The 21,001-nt window shown below is 41.7% G+C and overlaps 1 protein-coding gene across 3 annotated transcripts in view; it reads right to left on the bottom strand.

Annotated features, from left to right (window-relative positions):
* Positions 1-840: 840 nt before the first annotated feature.
* Positions 841-21,001, bottom strand: part of ntng2b (netrin g2b) — an 81,427-nt gene continuing 61,266 nt past the window's right edge. For all 3 annotated transcript variants that reach the window (XM_080477368.1, XM_080477369.1, XM_080477370.1), the window contains 3 exons: positions 8,793-8,960; positions 2,961-3,095; positions 841-1,847 (listed from right to left, as the gene is read on the bottom strand). In XM_080477368.1, the coding sequence (XP_080333494.1) occupies positions 1,624-1,847; positions 2,961-3,095; positions 8,793-8,960 (527 nt within the window). In that variant the 3' untranslated portion in view covers positions 841-1,623. The remainder of the gene's footprint in view (positions 1,848-2,960; positions 3,096-8,792; positions 8,961-21,001) is intronic.

The following is a 21,001-nucleotide window of genomic DNA, read 5'->3' on the forward strand; positions in this document are numbered from 1 at the left end:
GAGTGAAAGATGAGAAAATCCATTCTGGGGGTCAGTCGCACCGACTCTCGGGGGGTCGTCACAAAGCACTCGGTGTCATTGTTTGTACTTGGAATTAGCGCACTGTTTGTGCTTCAGCTGCAAGTGACATTTAAAGACGCATAAAAGCTCTCTGGAACTTTTATTAGAATAAAAAAAATATTTATATTCCCTGGAGAGAGGAGCAGCTCTTTGTCAGCCTGTCAGACAGGCTGGTGGATTCTTAAACTGGAATAATCCCTTTGTAATAAAACGCATTGAGCACCGTGTCCAAAGTGATCAAATGAGCGACTCTGTGGTGAAAACCTGCTGAAATGAAGACGAACACTGATTATGGACACTTGATTGAAGCAGGGAGGAGAAAAAAAATAAAAAATACAAACAAGAAGGCAAATAACAGTCATATTTACTGCAAGGTTTACACTCAGTGTAATAAAATGCTCATTTGGAATAGTTGTAAATGTCATTTTTTATAATTTATTGTAACTCCAAACAAAAATAATTTCTACAAAAAATATTCAAATAATGTCATATAGTATTGATACGTGGTTCATATCTTTTCTCTCTCTTTTAGACTTCTGATTAAATTCTGTTAAATTCTGCTTCCTGAATACTGTGTGAAGATTAAATCTCGCTAAGTGTGGCAACAATCACTCATTCCTATAACAACCATAGTAGTGACTAAATCTTTTTTTTTTTTTTTAAATATAATTCATAACCCCCTGGATATTATATAATATGTATAATCTCAGCGACTGCTAGTGGGCACATTAGATACACTGACTGAAGATATAATTTCTTTTTTTTTTCCATTTTTTTTTTAGAAAACAAAAAAATGCAGCAGAAATAGAATAAATGTAAAATCAAGTCTCATCTTTTTTTCTTTTCTTTTTTTCTTTTTTTTTTTTCTTTTGAGAAGAAATGAAACCTGGTTAATATACTATGTAGGCCTCAGCAGCAGAATCAAAACAAGCGCCTCTCGTCCCGGCCCGTCGCTCGACTCGCCGTCGCGTCTCGTCCTCGCACCGAGTCCGACTGTCAGTCTGACGGAGGTGAGACCCTGAACCCAACGAAGGATTTCAAAAAAAAAAAAAAAAAAAAAAAAAGAAGGAAAATAAAAGGTCCTTGTGGTTACAACAGCCATTCCCTTTGAAGTGAAACAGTGGTGATTTAAGTGTTTTTGCGTATTCTTTTTGGTTTGATGCACATTGCTCCAGCTCAGGAATAAAGGGAACAGTGGTTGGTTTGTTTTTTTGTTGTTTTTTTTTTTTCCCCTTTGACTGCATCTATTTTCCTTTTTCTTGTTTTTGCTGTCCCTCTTCTTCGGTTTGTCCTTCTCACACCTGAGCACACACTCTATATCGTAACAGTCCTGTGAGGTGTGTGTGTGTGTGTTTGTGTGAGTTTGAATACAGAATGGGTTTAGGTAGTGTTCTGTCAAGAGTGCAGTGTGCATCTGTAAGGGTCCATGACCTGGCGCGGACCGGTTTCCCCCCCCCCCCGCCACCACCGCTCCCTGGGTCACCCTGCACACACATATACACACACTCCTTGTCTGCGAAGGGGGTGGGGGTGGGGTGGGGTACGGGGGTCGGTTATCGTGGCTCAGTGGGGTGTTAACGTGGCCAGCAGGTAGGCTAGCAGTGTGCAGAGCAGCAGGGTGGCCGTGGAGACTTTCGGCGCGGTGGCGCCGTTGCACTCCTTTCCCGCCTCGCAGCGGGACTGTTGGCACAGGACCCCCTTAAACTCCGGAGGGCAGATGCACTTCTGGCTCTGGTAGCACGTCCCCCCGTTCTGGCACAGGAGCATCTCCTCGTCGCAGACGTTGGCTGTGATGGGGAGACAGCAGAGGGAGAGGCGGGAGTCGGTGGAGGATGGAGAGCGCGGGGGCAAATTGCAGAGGTAAAGGCGAACGGGAGCGAAGGAGTTGGGAATAAAGAGCGCGCGGCAAAGTGACAGAATGACAGGCGGTGAAAAGGATGGTGGGGGAGTAAAGAGCACAAAGACGAGGGGAAGATGTATGGCAAAGGGAAAGACAGGTAGGGGGGGCGGTAAAGAGGGGGGGCATGTTAGAAAAAAAAAACATGATGGAAACAGAGATACAGAGGGAGGAGAAGAATTCAGGGCAGGAGGAACAAAGTGGAAAATAGGAAAGAGGCAAGATAAATCCACCAGTCTTTGCCTCAGGGACTACAACAGGTAGCACCTGCCCCCCCCCCTTTATTTTTGCAGCCCCTTTTCTCTGTTTATCATGAGTTTGCAGTTTCTGAGGGTCAAGTCAACACGACTGTTAAACAAAACAATAACAAACAAAAAAACCCCACTACATGTTGGATATTTGTTTAAGTGATGATCGAAGGCGCGAGCGGCCTCATTAAGACGCCATCAAAGACGTCAGGAAACACACGGCGGTCGCTACGCTGCACAAGATACTTGACCTAAAAATGTTCCGAGAGAAAACGGAGGATCAGCCTGGCCTGACAAGAAAAGATTACATATACTAACATTCTTTATTACACCAAAGATAATTGGCTTTGTTGCGTTTGGAGCAAAACGTCAACCCTAAAACAAACCGTACTTCTATTTATTACAGCCTGTCTCATATTGTAATAAATAAACCCCCACACACACACTAACTACGCATGTGTACATTGTGTGTGTGTGTGTGTGTGTGTGTGGTGGTAGGGAGGGAGGATCTATTTGAAACTAGATGGTAGATGGCAGAAGGGAGGCGATTCCCTGTAATGGGGTTAAGGTGTGACAGGGTCATCAATTAAAAGAGCGGCTGATGCTGCTAATGAGCTACATGATCTATTCCCCTGTGAGTGAGGAAAACATCAGGGGCTCCACAAGCTTAAGTGGACGGTGTGGATGTAAAGGTCCCGGAAAGGCTGCGGCGCCTCCTTAACCCAGGAACCCCCCCAAAAGAATCCCCCACTCACGGTAACAGCCTTGTTTCCAGAAGTATCCCGGCACGCAGTCGTCACATTTGGCCCCCGTGGCGCCGTCTTTACACTGGCAGAATCCCGTACCGTTACACCGGTCGTGAACGGAGCCCATCTGATTGCAGTTGCACTCTGAAACAAGAAAAAAAAAAAAAACTATTTAAAAACCTCAGCTTTCTTTAAATTCAGTCGAGAGCTGAATCAAGTTTTACCCCCCCCCCCCCCCCCCCCCCAAAAAAAAATGTGGACATTTCTATTCAGAGCACAGGACCGTGTTTTGATATTTAACTGCCTCGGAGTTACAGCGCGGCGTGTGTGAGCAGCGGTGTCTTCAAAGCGGAGACGTCCCAACATGTCGCAGGCCTGGAGTTTAAGAGCTTTTCCAGTCGATTTGGAAAAAGACGTACGCACCACTTGTAATGCGGAGAGGCCTGTTTAGTTGCAGAGGGTGAAAATCAAGCGACGCCGCCTTCGTGCGTCAGGTTGCAGTAGTGAATCGCCGCGCTGCGAATTGGTGTTTTGGTTTGTTTTAAGGCAGCGATTATTAAGAACGCCGACCTCTGTTGTGTGTTTCTATTCCATGTGCCGCCGATCTTATTTCATTGAGGACAGACGAGATCAGGCAAAAGTGTTTTGCGTCGACTGGATGCCTTTCGGAACATTTGTCCATCACACCTTAAAGTCACAGGGCAGTCGCGTCATGACCGTGGATGATGGAGCGTGATGATTAATGCGTGTCGAGCAAAAACAGGTGATCTAAAATCCTAACCGTATTCCTAAATATGGCGGAGCTGGTTTTTTTTTAGAGCCACTGGTTACCGTGGTAACTGTTGATCACCTTCCTACTGACAATCAGTACGACATCGACAAGAACAAGGACCGTTCTTTTTTTAAAAAAAAATGTTAATTCTAAGTGCAGGTGAGGAGATTATAAAGACGTTGATAGTTTCTATTAAATAAATGGATATATAATTTTTTTTTTTTTTACCAGGTTCTATTACAATTAATTCACCCCTCGTCTCGACGCTGCATTTACAAATCTGGGGAAGCTCTTCAGCTGCTCAGTACCCAGTCCTACATACTGCACCGTTAATAACAAATAATGTGATGAGCGTTGTGCCTGTTTTTGTCACACGTCATTTTGCTTTATTTTATTGACTTTTAATTATCTTTGATACAAAAACAGCACCGATTATCTGGCAGAAGTTCATTAGATTGCATGCCGTCAAAATTCTAATTTGGAAACGTTTTCAAGAGAAAATGGAAACTTCTTGCTGAGTTTTGGTGTGTCTAGTTACATGACGACTGAAAACTGAACTTTTGGGAAAAAAAACGTCCACCAAGGGGGAACTTTTACAGTGTCTTGTTCTCTGCAGCACGTGTGTGTGTGATTTCATTACACAAACAAACAACAGCACCCACTAGTGGCCCTACATGGGAAAACGACATTGTTTTCAGCGTCCTGTGTCGAAGGATACGGTTTTCAAAATGTGAAACTTTTCTGAATGTCGTGTAGGCCGGGCCTGAGCTCATGAGGCTCTGTGTGTTTGCTCAATCTGCTGCCGTTTCTTTTCAATGTAAATATCCAGTGGTTTTAGTTTAATGTCACTTTTGTTTCTGTTGCTAATTACATTTCCAGATTCATGTATTTATAGTATTCCAATGATATTCACATCAGTGACAGCTGGTTTCAGATCAGAGGCTTTAAAATGCTGCAGGGATGCATATGTTCACTGCATTTGTCAATCATTTAGTGGATATGGATAAGGAAAGTCATGAGCTTGTCTTTATCATAAAACTCATTTATAATAAAATGTAACTTGAAAAATTGATAAAAGTGAAACAACCCGAGAGGCTCGTATTAAGACAACCACAGCCGTGTGGCTGGTTTCCCTCTGTACAATAATACTGGGACTGTATACGAGCCACAGTGAGGGAACGTGTGAAATGTATGTGCTTGAGCCGATTTCTGCTGCCACGCTCTGAGCGTGCTGGCAGATGAGCTCATGGAGGCCATATTTGTGCTGACTGTGTGTGTGTGTGTGTGTGTGTGTGTGTGTGTGTGTGTGTGTGTGTGTGTGTGTGTGTGTGTGTGTGTGTGTGTGTGTGTGTGTGTGTGTGTGTGTGTGTGTGTGTGTGTGTGTGTGTGTGTGTGTGTGTGTGTGTGTGTGTGTGTGTGTGTGTGTGTGTGTGTGTGTGTCCCCCCCACTGACTGAACCCCTTCCAGTCCACCTACAGATGGATCCAAGTGCAAACGTAATGACCTCTTCCCAGGGCGTGACCTTAATAAGGCTGACTTTAAAATATAATAAATACTTCCTGAGTAACAACAACCAGCAGGACATTAATGCAGTTTTAAAAATAGTAGTTGGACCACTAGTGGGTGCTCTTGTTCGTTTTTATAATAAAACCACACACACCTACGCTACACACACGCTATGAACATTAACAATGGGAGTACAGTGCAGGAGAACTGCGGCCATATTAAGTTGTTTTCAGTGGCTCCGACCACCGCTGTCGTGTACGCAGCGAATATTTCCCGTTTTCACTTGAAAACGAGGGATTAGCGGTATTGGAGGTATCAGTGGTGAGCCCGGGACCACTAGCGGTCCGTGTCTGATATTCGGGGAGTCGTAGCGTCACGCCAGCTTAAGACAAGCCAATAGAAAGGCAGTATGACATGACGTAGTTTTCCATGACGTATTCACTTCAAAGCTCTCTTTGCAAAATTGGATTTCCCCAGTTCGCCTTTCTTTCCAAGCCACGACCGCATCCATGTTCTCCTCTTTCTTTTTTGCGGGATTTTTCTCCAAACACAAGTTCTGTCCATGTTTAGCGTCGTCATTCAACTGATCGTTTCCTGGAGGCATCGGTGCCATACCTACACAGATCCAGGATGATGACGACGTTGTTCTTGTGGCTGCACAGTGTGGCCTGTATTAAAATTAAAAGCGCTGCTGACGGCTATAAAGTGCATGAAGCAAGTTTCAAGGTAAAGAAAATATTTTGCTTTAAAATGATTGCACTTCGCCTCCTATATCAAAAACTGTTTTGTTTCTTTCTTTTTTTTTTAAATGAAAGAAAAGGAAAAGAGGGAACTAAGTGGAGAAAAATAAGGAATAAAAATAAAGAGTAAACAGAAAAAAAAGTTGGTGATATTGTTTTTTTTTTTTATTATTACATTTGTACCAAGTGATAGAAGAACTCATGCAATCAGATTTTTTGCCTGAAGCTGCGCAGATGAAACGGCAAAAAAGAAAGAAGAGACTCCCTGACGTTTGCCAACTATCTGCTTCATGTTTCCGTCGTATCAAAGTCGTTGTGAGTAAAGTTGCACCAGCAAGATCCTTCATAAAGCCAAGAAGCACGTTCTCATCCTCAAGTCTCTTTATTGGCTCCCCGTTTCATTTAGGTTTTAAAAGTCGCACGCTTACTTTTCTGTGTATATTGCTTAACTTATCCATCCTCGATCTCCGTCTGCTTGAACTCTCGGGTCCAATAATGCATTTAGGTTATTACAGTTTTCTGTGTCGCCTTATGAACCGTGGAGCTCGAGCCTTCGAGATCGTAGCGCCTACGCTTTGACACATGCGACTTTATGGTCAGCTGATTCTGTGGGTTCTGGTCGAGCTATCCAACGAGTCGTTATCCGGTATTGCATCAGGAGGATTTTGTCGCCCCCCCCTGCGTTTGGCTGGAAAGGAAAAAGAAGTGAAATTGTCCTTTTTATTCAAACGGTGTCTGTGAACAATCCGTCTTTATTTTTTTTCTAAGTTGAATTTTGTTTGTTTTATGAGTATGGATGGATGGGATTTTGTCATATTTTTCCCCCCCTCTGCTAAGTCACTTCTCAATTTGCATAAAGTGATAAAAATAAACGAACACGCTGCAGACGTTTCAGGCTGGTGTGGAGGAGTGAATAAACAAAGCGGAAAGAGTGTTTAAAAACAAAGCGCTTTATATTGTCTTTTTAATTGTTTTGTCTTAATCTTAACTTGGGTAGATGACTCTTGTTTTTAAAAATTCCGTTTCATACGTTTAAATCACTGTTGTCTGAGAAGTGCTGAATCAGCGTATTTTCTTTCTTTCTTTAGCGATTATTGTTCCATTATGTTGATTCACATTTAAAGTCGGGGTACATTCATTTTAAAAGCCAATGGTTGAAAATGGAACAAATATATGTTGCAATCGATACGAGCAGAAGCTGTAAAGCTATGGAACGACGAGTATGAGCATAGTTCCAGCCAGAATAAATGACACTGAATTCACTGACAATGAAAAACCAAATGCTGCAACTTCATACGTGTGACAGTATTAAAGCCCCTGCCACAAAATTGGACGTTGATCCATATTTCACTATAAGACAGTTTTTTTTTTTCTCTTTTTTTTTTTTCACTAAACAATTTGCCGGAATTACAAAAGATGGATAAAATAGCTAAAACAAAAAAAAAAAAGGAAAAAGTTATGATTAAATCACTAAAAACAGTCAAAGCTTTAAATTGATAATATAGGTAAAACTGTTCTGACCATTAGGAAATGCTCAGCGGGTGTAAATAGCTAAAACAGTCAAGATTGGAAAAGAAATTAAGAAAAAGAAAAATGTTAAGGATATCTAAATTGTAGCTATCAGATATATATGTATGTATATATATATATATATATATATATGTATATATATATATAAATTAAATTTTTTTTAGTTATTTCAGATCATTAACATGTTTTGTGGCTACAGACTAAATTATATTTGGAAAATTACAAAAACGTCTGTTTTGGTCCTAAAGTTTGCAGACCACTGGTCTATATGTAACTCAACTTAATCAGGAAATATCTGATAAGGTCTGTAAAATGTTCACCGTTCATGTGCTCCTCTGAACCTCATGTCCTCTTACTGGAGTCAAAAAAAACCCAGCTGTTTGATTCCATGTGTTTTATGTCTTGACAAAAACCAGGGTCATCTTATAATCAGGGGTTTTCTTATATTTGGACGACTACACAGTGAAATCATAATAACAGATCTTTTCCTCTTTTTTGTGTTCTGGGCAGTTTTGAGCAGCACTTATATTCTTAAAGATCCAGGTGCACTTGTGTATTGCAGCATTGCCATTATGTGGGCAGACAAGTAGTAGCAGGGAAGATTTTCTGCAGGGGAAACTTTACCCCCTTGTGCGTTACTGAAATTGACCGCTCAGAGTGGAAATAGGAAAATTGACACCTGCTTCGGTCTGCACTGAGTAAAGATCGCTTTGCATTGTGCCGGGCATAACTTTAGGTCTTGATATGCTTGATATAATGTAAAATGCACGAACAACAAAGCAGGTATGTCTTTACACAAAGCAGTTTGATGCGGGGAATAGGTTGAAGTATGTGTTGTTTTCTATGCATTTAAAGAAAATCACTGTTCCTTCCATCGATGTAAACTCAGGGTGAATCTCACCTTATCCACACGAGCCAAAACAATCTTTATTTCTCCCGGCGTTCTGAAAATAAATTCCGTCCACACGTCACTATGAACGCGGCTCGACACGAGGCATGTAGTACACATGCCAGGCCTTTAGGGGCGCTGTGACTCAATAAATACACTATAAAAATGGAGAAGGCATGGCGAACAAAGACATTTAGAAGTACACTCCTGCTCATAGAGATAAATAGAAGTCTATGAGAGACAACGCAACAAAAATATTGGTTTCTTTGCCGTTTATGCCCGGCGAGGCTACCTATATGTCATCATTTGAATATCAAAGGCAGCATCTTGTCGACGGCTTCCGTCAGTCTCACGCAAACACACACGCCACCCCTCTCTGCACGCCGTCTCCCCATCAGACTGACCGGTGCAGACGCTCTCGTCATCCAGCTCAGCAGAGGCGTTGCGGAAGTACCCCAGCCTGCAGTGCTGGCAGTTCTGGCCCCGGGTGTTGTGCTTGCAGCTGACGCACGTGACGATGTTCAGGTAGTCGATGTAGCTGCAGCGGTTGGAGTGGCCGTAGCACTCACAGTCTAAAAGAAAAAAAAAAAAGAAAAAAAAAGAGATTTAAATGAAGTCATTCAGGGCGAAGGTAATCATAAATTTCCTGTTAAACTCCAGATTTAGGTGATGGGGGGGAGGGGAACCCGGCGTAGGAGTATATTGCATCCTCGCAGGATTATCGGATGATAAATGGGCCGCTTTAACAGATGTGTCTGGAAGTTTTCGTTTTGGATGTCGCTGAACAAATGAATGGCCCTGTGTGTGTTTTATGACTTGCCTTTCTCGCTCTATATTGGTTCAATAAAGACAGACCACTCCCTCTCCATTACTACACTCACAGGTTTGCTGAGTCTGCTTTACTGTGCTGCACTGATTACTGATGGGAATTCCACTATCCTGCGCTTGTGCGTGTGTGTGTGTGCGCGTGTGCGAGTACAGGCATGTTAATTGTATCTGGGAATTTAATTGTATTACTGAATGAGTAGATTATAAGCTACACGATCATAACTAAGGGAATTTGAGGCGAGCAATACAGCAGGTGTTTCTGTACTCCACATGATCCGGTAGAATGGGCCTGACCGTGGTTAACCTGAAGGAAAGCTGCTCTTCTACAACAAATATGTTATTGATGCGAGCTAAACATTTAAATTCTGGACTATCGGTTTATTCTAAAAGGACGTTACACGATTGATGTATTATTCTGTTAAGAGCTGTTTAGTTTACTTACCATTTATGATGCTTCAAATACTCTATAATGTTTGTTGGTGTTTTGAAAAGGCAAATCCACGTTGTATTTTTACTTCCACTTACGATCTCTTCTTCCACAAACACGCTGTTACAGGCAATATTTTCTCTTCTTTGTCCCTCTTTTGTGCAAAAAGTAGTTGACGGTTATAAAAACGTTCATATTACATTTAACATTCTTATGTCTGAGGACTTCGTTATGTAAATTCTTAGTTTTATAGAATGTTCCATGACCTGGGAAGACCTCGATGCACAATTGTTTTAACTAGAATTTGTTTTATCGACAATAAGCAAACGTCCTGCCTGTTAATCTCATAATGTGTCACACTAAGGAATTGTTTAACGACATTATTAAGTGAAGACGGAAAAATTTTGTTTAGTTTTTGGGCGTCTGTTTCTATGACAACGGTGCTCGGAACCACTGAAAAGGCAACTTCTTGAAAACTGCTTTTATCGTAGAACTTTTTGAAAACGCACGGTCTCGTGGCCCAACATGAAAACGACGTCGTTTTCAGCGTTTCAGCCATTTTCCTGTAAACGGACATCGTTTTTCAAAATGTTGCCGCGTAAACGTCAAACTTTTCTCAAAAGAAAACGCAAAATCGACGCGTCTTCACTTGAAACGTTGTCGTGTAAACGGGGTAACATGCTGGTAGCTGCTGTATTAGCTGCGGACTCGTGATGCGTTGCAGTTATTGGTCTTTTTAAGAAGATTTTGGGGGTGGCGGCTATTTGTTTGACTGCATGCGATTAAATTAGTTATTTTTTTTAATAAGATTGTGTCTTTAAAATTTTTTTTTTTAAATTGTCACTTCTGAAAGTCACAAAATACATGAGACTGTCTGAGAAATTTGGCTCCAAAAACAACCACTTTTTTTTTTTTTCCTAAACAAATATCATGTTAAAATAAATACACAAGAGCTTGGAGAGGCTGGTGAGACGCCACATGGCTGAATCTTTCAGAATAACAAATCCTGCTTCAAATAAACTCTTAACATTTCAGACGCAGTCCAGCCAAAAAAACACAACAAAAAAAAAAAAAAGAGGTTTTCATCTGCTCTTGTTCAATTCCACAGTTTTTTGTCACTTCCCCTATTATAACGTGCCGCCGCACAATTGGGGCTCTTAATTAAATTTTCTCTTTGTAATTCATGAATTATCTGAGCTCCCACTGCAGGTTTTACTCGACATGCTTTTATGCCTGATGAATTCAGACTTGTTCTGAATTTCACACCCTCAAACCAAAATCTGAAAAAAATTATAAATGAAATAAAACAACCTAAAAGACGACGAGCAGTATGGTGCAAGACATTTCTATAATTTTTTGGCAGAGGGACAAATGGGAACCTGATATCACCTCTGTGCTGTGCAGCTGGAGGTGGAGGGTGGTGTTGCTCCCCTCTTTCTCCACGATTATCTTGGCCGAGGCCGGTACCTAATTAAGGTTTTATTAAAACTTCAGAAGTTGGCTGCAGTAGTGCGCTGCAAGGCATCACTGTCCTCTAAAGAGGCGTTTACCAGGCATGTTTATGCAAATACACATTTAAATGCGCATTAAAAAGTCGGGAGTTTAGCTGTTTAATCAGCCGTCACATTATTATTTTATTATTGTTTGGTTGATGATGCCAGCTGAAATATTAATGAGCTGGTTTAAAAGGAAGCCGGCGAGAGGAGCGCCATAAAGTGCCTCTCTCAGCACTGAGGGAAGCGTGCTGGCAGTGGGGGAAGAGCTGCCTAATTAAATATAAATGGCCAATTACACCACGGACCAGAGAGGCAATGGGACATTGTTCCGCAAATTAACGTTACGAGTCAAGATGCTGCCTTATTGGTATTTATCCGTTTTGAATTGTTCACAGCAGAAGACGGTAAAATAACTACCTGCATCAAAAGAGGTTAAAGAAATAACAGTGTGTGTGTGTTTTGTTTTTTTCCAAAAACACAAAAACATCAGCATGAAAAGTGTTTGACGGTTTTTGTGCAGATATTCACATTCCAGGTTCTTACCTTAATCATGCACACAGAACAAACAGAACCAGGCGGGAGTCACAGATGCGAAAGGAGAAAAATGAGCAGAATGAAGGAAAACAGAGAAACATACCCAAAAATGAATTTTTCCACAGATTTTCTACTTGGAGGAAAAAAAACAAAAAAAAAACACCTTTCGGAAAAGATAAAAAAAAAAAAAATCTTCACAAACCACTTTAATCAAGCTCAAGTCTGCAGTCTGGTGGTTCTTTTCATCATGTGCCGCTTCTGTCGGGTCTCTTACCTTTGAAATCATCGTATATGATCCCAAACAACTGTTTGGCCTGAGGCTCTCCTGAGATCAAGAGTTTCAGAAGCCCTTGAGGGATAAAGGAATCTTTATTTAGGTTTCGTCTCCACACCGAAACGCTGCGCTACAGTCATCCACTGTACCTTCATACATCTGGGGCGGGAATAGCCTGGAGTTTAGTTCTACAGAGGGGTCTTATGGATGAGGTGGCAGGGATTCCCACTGATGCTACATGAAAGAAAGGGGTTTCTATATTCTATAAAGCAGGAGAATTAAAAAAAAACTATTCACCCAGTGCAGCATTTCCAAACTGGTTAGACGGAACTGAAATGTTATTTTGCATCTGAAGGATCTGCTGTTGGCCTGCACCCATGTTAAATAACCAACTGTTTGTAATATCGAGGAAAGATGAGCGAATTGGCGCGGTTTGCCATAAAAGCCTGTCTTAAGCTTTTTAAGATTAATGCATTCAATCTTCTCGAAACACTCCCAAAACAAAAAGATTACAATGAAAGATTTTATTTTTTTTTCTCCCTCTAAATTTTGGAAACAGCAGTTGGCTAAACAGTCGATCACACCCAACAGATTTCCTGGAAGATGGTCCGCTATGATTATTATGCTCGGAGCTCGAGCGGGAGCCAATAATCTCAACACAGTGAAATCACTGGTGAGAATTCCTCCTCTTTGCCAATAGCAGTTTACACTGGCGCCAGCTTCACCTCAACATCGAGGGGTCAGAATATTCTCTTGTACTGTCTTTCGACTATTTTTCCTGGGGTGCTGTGCCACCGTCTCTATCGTCGGTTACGAAAGAATACGTGAGGAATCCAAGTGGAGGCCTTGCAACTGCCAAAATACAAACAGGATGCAGTTAGTAGTCATGAGACAAGGTAGGAACACTCGATATTGGTATTTACTGGAAACACCGTTGGAGCTGTAAATACAACAATGAGCGCGTTATGATGCTCCGGGTAACCGAGGTACAGTCTTCCCATGTTGGTGCAGCCTGATATATATATATACGTTTTTACACCGCTGTATGTTATAGACTCTACGCACCGTGTGAGTTCCCACAGTCCCAGATGAGAGAAAACGATCAAGTCCTGCAACAACATTCTGACCGTGTCGGAAACTTGTGGCGATCGTGACTGCTGCTGCGACCTACGTCAACTAACTAATTGAAACGCAGGATGAAATGACGCACCGATCAACACGACACTGGTGCTAAACGGAAATAGATGGTACCGTAATTTCCAGACTATAAGACTTTTTACGGCTTAATGACGATACATGGGCGACGCGTTCGGGTGCATCACGTAACTCAGAACTTTATTATTTTTTTACTTTGTAAATTTGGCGGGTGTGGCTTATATTCAGGTGCGCTCAATAGTCCAAAAAGTACGGTTTCAGGGGCACTATGCCACCCTCATACGTGCTTGTGTATAAGTTTAACACCTCATTTACGAGAATTCTTGAATAAACCCCTATAATCTAGATTTTGAGGACGAATCGGAGACAAATCTGTTTACACATAAGGTGAAATTTAAAGCTTCTGTCCAGCCACTTAACTTCTTTGTGTTGGAGGTGACCGGCTCATTACAGAGCAAGAAACTATATAAATTGCAAAACTGGATTTTCTCGCATGACTCACTTTGAAGGTTTACCGAAGGAAATGACTCAACTGAGGGTTCAAATGATTCAAATCACAACAGCAGCTCCGCAGAGCTGTATTTTTTTTTCTTGTTTCAGATACTGTTTCACCTAATCACCTTATCGTTATAAATTTGTGCAACCAGTTACGAAACGCTGCACCATTAGATCATTAAAAGTCTACCTTTCCTTTTCAGCCTTTCTCTCTCTTCTCTTGCTTCGTCCTCCTTCCCAAAAGTGTACGTCGTGATCTTGTGTCCGCCTCTGTGCACCTCCGGATTTTCAAAGAAATGGTGTGCTACAAACGAGCAACAACACCCACCCCACCACCGCCCCGAAAAAAAAATCAATCTATATTGACACAACACAAATTATCCCAGGTTGTTTTACTGAACAAGATACCAAAAGGACAATCGACGAGCCGGAAATACCCGCAGATATTGTGAGAAAGCTTTGCTGGTATAGATTCTGCTAAAACAACCAGCAGGAAAAAAAATAAATAAATGACAGAGGCACATCCGGTTGAAGCTGCCTCACCGGACCATGTATTTGTAAGAATTTGCATATGTTGGGAGTCCGGAGTCTGTTCGAATGTGCAAACAAATCCAAAGTAAATATCTGTGGTTTGCAATGTCGTGTATACACTGGAAGCTTGCGAGGACTCTTTTGTCCCGGTGTCCCAGGACTGCAGACCTTGGCTGCTCCTGCAAGTCTGTACGTTGGGAAGAAGCCGTGAGCGTTCCCATGACTGAGTACAAATGACGGCCAGGCTGGGGGAAGATGGCTCCGCCCCACTCCTGTTTGCCACTACCAAATATGCACCTGTAGACGATAGGGAGGGAATACTTTCTTGATTTAGAATGCTGGTTTGTGTTGAAATCTAAGATAGCGGTGAAAAAAATGACATAGCACTACGTTTTGGTGTTTTTGTACATGGATGACTATTTAATACCAACCACGACAAATGGTGGCAGAATACATATAAATCACTGGTGAGTTCTGGGCGTGTGTGTTGATGAAAACAATCCACGCCAGCAGGTCCTCCTGTCCCCACCGCCTCTGGCTATATGTTGAGATTGCAGTAATTTTCAGTATTAATTGTTTGATTTGTGAAAATATCAACATTTTCATCATGTATACTGCGTGCCACAACAAAGAAAGACTTAAAAGTTTAAATTTAAAGGGCTATTCTACCGGTCCGACCCACTCGAGATGACGTTGGGCTGCATGCGGCTCCTGACCTAAAGTGTTTTTGACACCCCTGATCTATAGCTGCTGTGTTTGTCATTCACTTCTAAAATGTGATTCTTTGGACCTTGTCATCTTATTAAGAGAAAAATGGACTGAGATGTGGGTCGATATGGAAATTACACGATGGGAATGGCTGCTGAAAGGGCCACTGTGATGGCTGCTATTTAACAAATGTTTTATTTTCCGCTTCAGTTTTGTTTAAAGTATTCAGTCAGGTTGATTGTTTTCTTTAACTACTCACCTATGGACAATAATATATCTATATTGACCCTGGAAGTGATGAATAAATGACTCAAGATGGCCGTGGAGGACCAAACCATAGGTTGTACTCAATTCTGCTGAAGAACAATAAATCACTTAATACAAAGTGGTTTTGACGGGCAGTAGCATGAGTCCCTTGTGTTGTCTATTAATTATGATTTGACTTCTGTCATTTCTATACATTCTTTACCAGCCTTCCTTTTAATAAACTTTTCACATTTTTAGGGGTGAACAGCTCGTCAACGCTACAAGAGTTCTCAAGAAAGTTAAGGATACACGCAGTGTCCATCCTCATAAATGTCCTATGATGTCGTGTATCAGTTATTTAATTCATTAGCGCTATGTTATAATCTGTTAAACAGAGGAGACACGAGGGTATTCAAAATGTGTGAAAATGAAATAATGCTCACATAATTCTGAACGCAGAGACAACACTACTTATTTCCAGAGCGTCTTCACTGTCAAATTCATCTTCTTTTTCCCTCGTTGTCTTTTTTTTCTCTGCTTCATCTTTTGTATTGCCTGTTTTTTTTAAAAAAAAAATTTTATTTTTATTTCTTCTGTGCCCTTCAGCATCACTCATTGTCTCGGATTTAAAAAATATGACACCGCTGTTGGTACCAGATTAAGATTTAGCCTTTCGGCTCCTGTTGATTGTCAGCCTATCATGCAGGTTGAACACATTTAGACGCGTTTTTTTTTTTTTTCTTTCTTCCCAATTTCTGTTTTTCATTGACAACTTGCAAAGCCCAACTTGTAGCTGAAGACAACTACAAGGCAAGTCTAAAGCGGCCGAAGCAAACGGTTGCTCTTTCACCTTTTCTTTGTGTGTGATCGTCCTCGTCCTCCTCGCCGTGCCCGTGAGATGAGGTTTTTCTATGGTGGCCGTGAGACTCGTGTGTGTCTTCCTCCAAGTGGTGGGAGACTGAAATACCACAGTCATGAGGAACAATTTGTGGTTGAAAAAAACAAACTTTCTTTTTGTCTTTGTGCTGCCCTCCTTTTTAAACCCGTGTTCAAAAGAGACGGGGGCACACAGTACGTGGCTATCACTCTCATAAATGTATTATTCACACTTGCGGAGGGCTCGCACATAAAAACGTTATACTCCCTTCCCTCCGCACTATTTAAATCATGATTAGATTGGATCCATCTGTATTTCTGCTCCCTACTCTGTCGTGTTTCTATTCTCACACTCGAGCTGCAGTCAGTATTTTGGGCTAATGTGCTACAATCCAGGCCAAATCAACATTTTCATTTTTTCCTCTGTAGTGTAACTTTATTTTAAGTTTCTGTGTACACACAGGCACATTGGGATGCATTCCTGCTGTTTATAGTGGCCTGTTTTTGCGAGAAGAAAGTTTGTGCTGCATATTTCTGTATGTAAATATTATAAAGAGAAAAAAATAAAATAAAGCCAATTAACACTTGATACCTTTTCTTTCTTCCCCGTGGTGCGAGAAGGAGGTTGTTTTGTGGCCATGAGTCTCGTGCACATGTCCGCCAGCCCCGTGGGGATCTGAAACAGCCACTGTTGTTAGAATTACAAGCCACTATTTAGATAAATGTTTGCCGTTTGCACTTTTTTGGTTTCCGGGGGACTATCTGTCTCACTACAGTCAGTTTAAAAGGTGGCAAAAGTTTTTTTCTACTGCATATTTTAGACGCTACGAGTTGCGAGAATATTTCTACCGCTACATCTAAAGCAATATACGATACCTCTCCCTTCTGCATGGTCCTCTCTGTGCACAGGTGAAGTTGTGGATTTGTGGCTGTGCGCGTGTCCGTCAGACTTGTGGGAGACTAACATAATAGCAAGCGTCAGAATTTAGATATAAATGTTGTTTTCAGTGGTCGCAGGGGACAATTTTCTTTTTTTTTGTTTTTTGAGCAGTCGGTTTAGGACGTTTCCTTTCACCTGTGCTTCCTGAGTGATGCTCCTCCTGCCTTTCATGGCCATGGTGAGGAGACGCTCTGTGACCGTGGGTTTCATGTCCGTGCTCCTCAGACGTGTGGGAGACTGAAACATGAGCATGGATACATACGTTTGCGAGCGCATGTTTACAGCAGTCTACCAACTTCCCTCCTACCCAACTCCCCTGCACAGATCTGAAAAGCTTCAATACCTCCCCTTTCTGCCGCTCCCCCGTGCTCTGCTGAGGTTTTGTGGCCATGGGTCTCATGAACATGTCCGTCAGACTTGTGGGAGACTGTAACACCACAATGATCGTGTACATAACACGACCGGGTAAGTTAAGGCAGTAGCAAGCTAAACTAATACATTTAAACACATCGCTGGAATACCTTCACTTTCAGCTGTCCTCTCCTCCCCATGCTGAGATACTCTGTGGCCATGAGCTTCATGTGTGTGTCCAACTGACAAACCACAATTATGAAAAGCAAAAAAGCAAATCAGAAATGAGTGTTTGTCTGTCGATTATTTTCAATGTGGTGAAATTTCGTCTGCTGCATGTTGCATTACAGTCAGGCTGTGACTTGCCCGCATGTCCCTAATACTGCAATATTACCATCGTTATCATTTTCAATAAATAGTTCCCTTTCTCTCGGGGAATAGAGGTCGACACACATCAAATAATTGCATTTTGGATTTCTAAGTAAAGCAAGGGCTGCAAACTGTCACACGCTCTAAAGTCACACTTTGTTTCATACTCTGAGGCAAATTAAACTGTATTCATACAATTGTTTTTAATGGCTGCTCAGCTGCGTAAACAATAAAAGGATCATGCTCACTTTAAAAGGCATGGTGACACCTTATATATATATATTGTCTCCGCCAGTCGAACTCGTCACAATTAAGCTTTGCTCCTTAACCGACTTCGTTTATATTTGCTTTCGTCACACTTGACTTCACCACTTCAGTTGCTAGAAAGTCATTGCCACAGCTGCCTATGGAATCGATACCTGTCCCTTTTGTATGTCCCCCGTCCTGAGATGAGCTCCGGTGGCCATGAGTCTCCAGTATATGTCCCTCAGATTTGTGATGACCTTAAAAATACGGCAGTGCCTTACTTATTTGCTGCATATTTCATCACCGAAATGAGTCGTACTCATATGTACCTGCGCTTTCAGTTGTTCTTCCTGCGTGTGAATGTCCACCGTGCTCAGATGAGCTTCCGTGGCCATGAGTCTCATGTCTCTGTCCATCGGTTTTGTGATGGCCTTAAAAACCACAGCAAAATTAACTCTTCACTGCATAGTTCCTCACTGAAATAATCTCGTGCCAGTTGTGCATATAAATGTTCACCTGTGGTTTCAGTTGTGTGTCCGGTATGTGAATGTCCACCGTGCCCAGATGAGCTTCTGTGGCCATGAGTCTCATGTTCCTCAGATGATGTGTGATGTCCTAACAAACCAGATGAACTTGCTCAAGAGCATTTTTTACCAGCACTAGTATAATAATTTAAATAATATAGTGTAACAATTTCAAAATAAAGCAATGCTACTTTTACCTACGAAATGTTCACCTGTGGTTTCAGTCGGTGGTCCTGAATGTGAATGTCCACCGTGCTCAGATGAGCTTCCGTGGCCATGAGTCTCATGTTTTTCAGACGTGTGATGTCCTAACAAACCAGATATAGACATTGTACACTGAAGAATGTGTTTAAATCTGCTCAAGAGCTTATTTTTACTTTTAATCAGCACGAGCACAATAATTTGAATAATACATTAGTACAATAATTTAAAAATAATAAGATCTTCTACAGCTCCCTACAGAATATATACCTGTTGTTTCAGTCGTTGGTCCTGAATGTGAATGTCCATCATGCTCAGATGAGCTTCTGAGGCCATGAGTCTCATGTTCCTCAGATGTGTGATGTCCTTACAAACCAAAGATTCTCATCAAAACGTGCCTGTTTTTTCCAAATAGTTACTATGCTAAAAATGTCCACCATCACTAGTACACTACATTAATTCTAATTTAAAGACACATTTGCACGTAGAATATATACCTTGTCCTGTATGTGCCTCCCCACCGTGCTCAGATGAGCTCTTGTGGCCATGAGTCTCATGTTCCTCAGATGTGTGATGTCCTTGCAAACCAAAGATGTCATTAAAACTAAAAATGTAGATACTCTACACAGATGAACGTCTGCAAACTTGGTTTAGAGCATAATTTCATCAGTTCTACAACAACAATTTAAATATAAAGCATTGCTACATTTCCCTACAGAATATATACCTGTGGTGTCAGTTGTGTGTCCCGAATGTGAATGTCCACCATGCTCGGATGAGCGGTGACCATGAGTCTCATGCTCCTCAGATGTGTGATGTCCTAACAAATCAAAAATGTAGATACTGTTTGCACTTTGTGTTCACAGCCTATTTCCGTTCTTACTAGAACGCAACACTGAGCATTCAGATGTAAGGCATAGTTACGATTTCATATAAATATACCTGTGCTTTCAGTTGTTGGTTCGACATGTGGATGTCCACCGTGCTCAGATGAACTGTGGCCATGAGTCTCATGCTCCTCAGATGTGTGATGTCCTAACGAGCCACAGATGTCATTCGATCCCAAAATTTAGATACGGTACACACTTTTTAGTTTCCTTGGCAGATGAACATGTGCTTGAAGTTCAGTTTACATTGGATTATCAACATTACGGGACCTTAGTTTATATATAAGCATCGCTACAATGGCATAGGACTTGTACCTGTGCTTTCAGCTGCGCTTCCTGTATGTGAATGTCCACCGTGCTCAGATGAGCTTCTGTGGCCATGAGTCTCATGTCCCTCAGGTTTGTGATGTCCTAATGAGCGATAAAAGGTATGACAGCCAAATATATGAGACACATTTTCCATCTCAGGTAGTTAATCCAGGATGAAAATTTGTTGATAGCATCACTTGTACACAATATAATATATAAAGCACTGCTATATTTGAGTATATATTGACATATACCTGTGTTTTCAGTTGTTTGTGCTGACTGTGAATGTCCATCATGCTCAGATGAGCTGTGGCCATGAGTCTCATGCTCCTCAGATGTGTGATGTCCTAACAGACCACAGATGTCATTAAAACTGAAATGTACACATTGTACACTGATGAACGTGTGTAAACTTGCTGTAGAGCATATTTTCATCAGGGCTGGTATAATAAATTATATATGAAGCATTGCCCTACAGAATATATACCTGTGCTTTCAGGTGTTGGTCCTGCGTTTAAATGTCCACCGTGCTCAGATGAACCTCTGTGGCCATGAGTCTCATGTTCCTCAGATGATGTGTGATGTCCTAACAAACCAAAGATCCTCATCAAAACGTGCCTGTTTTTTCCAAATAGTTACTATGCTAAAAATGTCCACCATCACTAGTACACTACATTAATTATAATTTAAAGACACATTTGCACGTAGAATATATACCTTGTCCTGTATGTGCCTCCCCACCGTGCTCAGATGAGCTCTTGTGGCCATGAGTCTCATGTTCCTCAGATCTGTCGTGTCCTAAACAACCACCATGAAGAACAAAGCTATAATGAAGTCCATATGCCTCTCTTTTATTTAACAATCCTATTCTATCCAGTGAATCACTACATTAAACCTAAAGAATGGCCGTTGTGGGTTTTTAAAACGGATACCTGTTCCTCCGTGCTCTGAATGCTCCTTCATCCCGTGCGCCGACCAGCTTTTGTGGCCGTGCGTTTCGCGTCCCTCGGATTTGTGGGAAACTAAAGTAAAACACTCATGAATTTGACGGCAGTTAGAAACGTGACGCGCGGCAAACCGTAGCTACAGTCACAGACATTGCTGAGATACCTTCGGCTATTCTCTCCGACCCGTGCACGAATGCGTCGTGGCCGTGAGTCTCGTGAACGGACCCCTCAGAGCTGTGATGGCCTGAAAGACCACAAAACACAATAAA

This window comes from Lipophrys pholis, assembly GCF_963383615.2.
Source record: "Lipophrys pholis genome assembly, chromosome: 12".
Lineage (NCBI taxonomy): Eukaryota > Metazoa > Chordata > Actinopteri > Blenniiformes > Blenniidae > Lipophrys > Lipophrys pholis.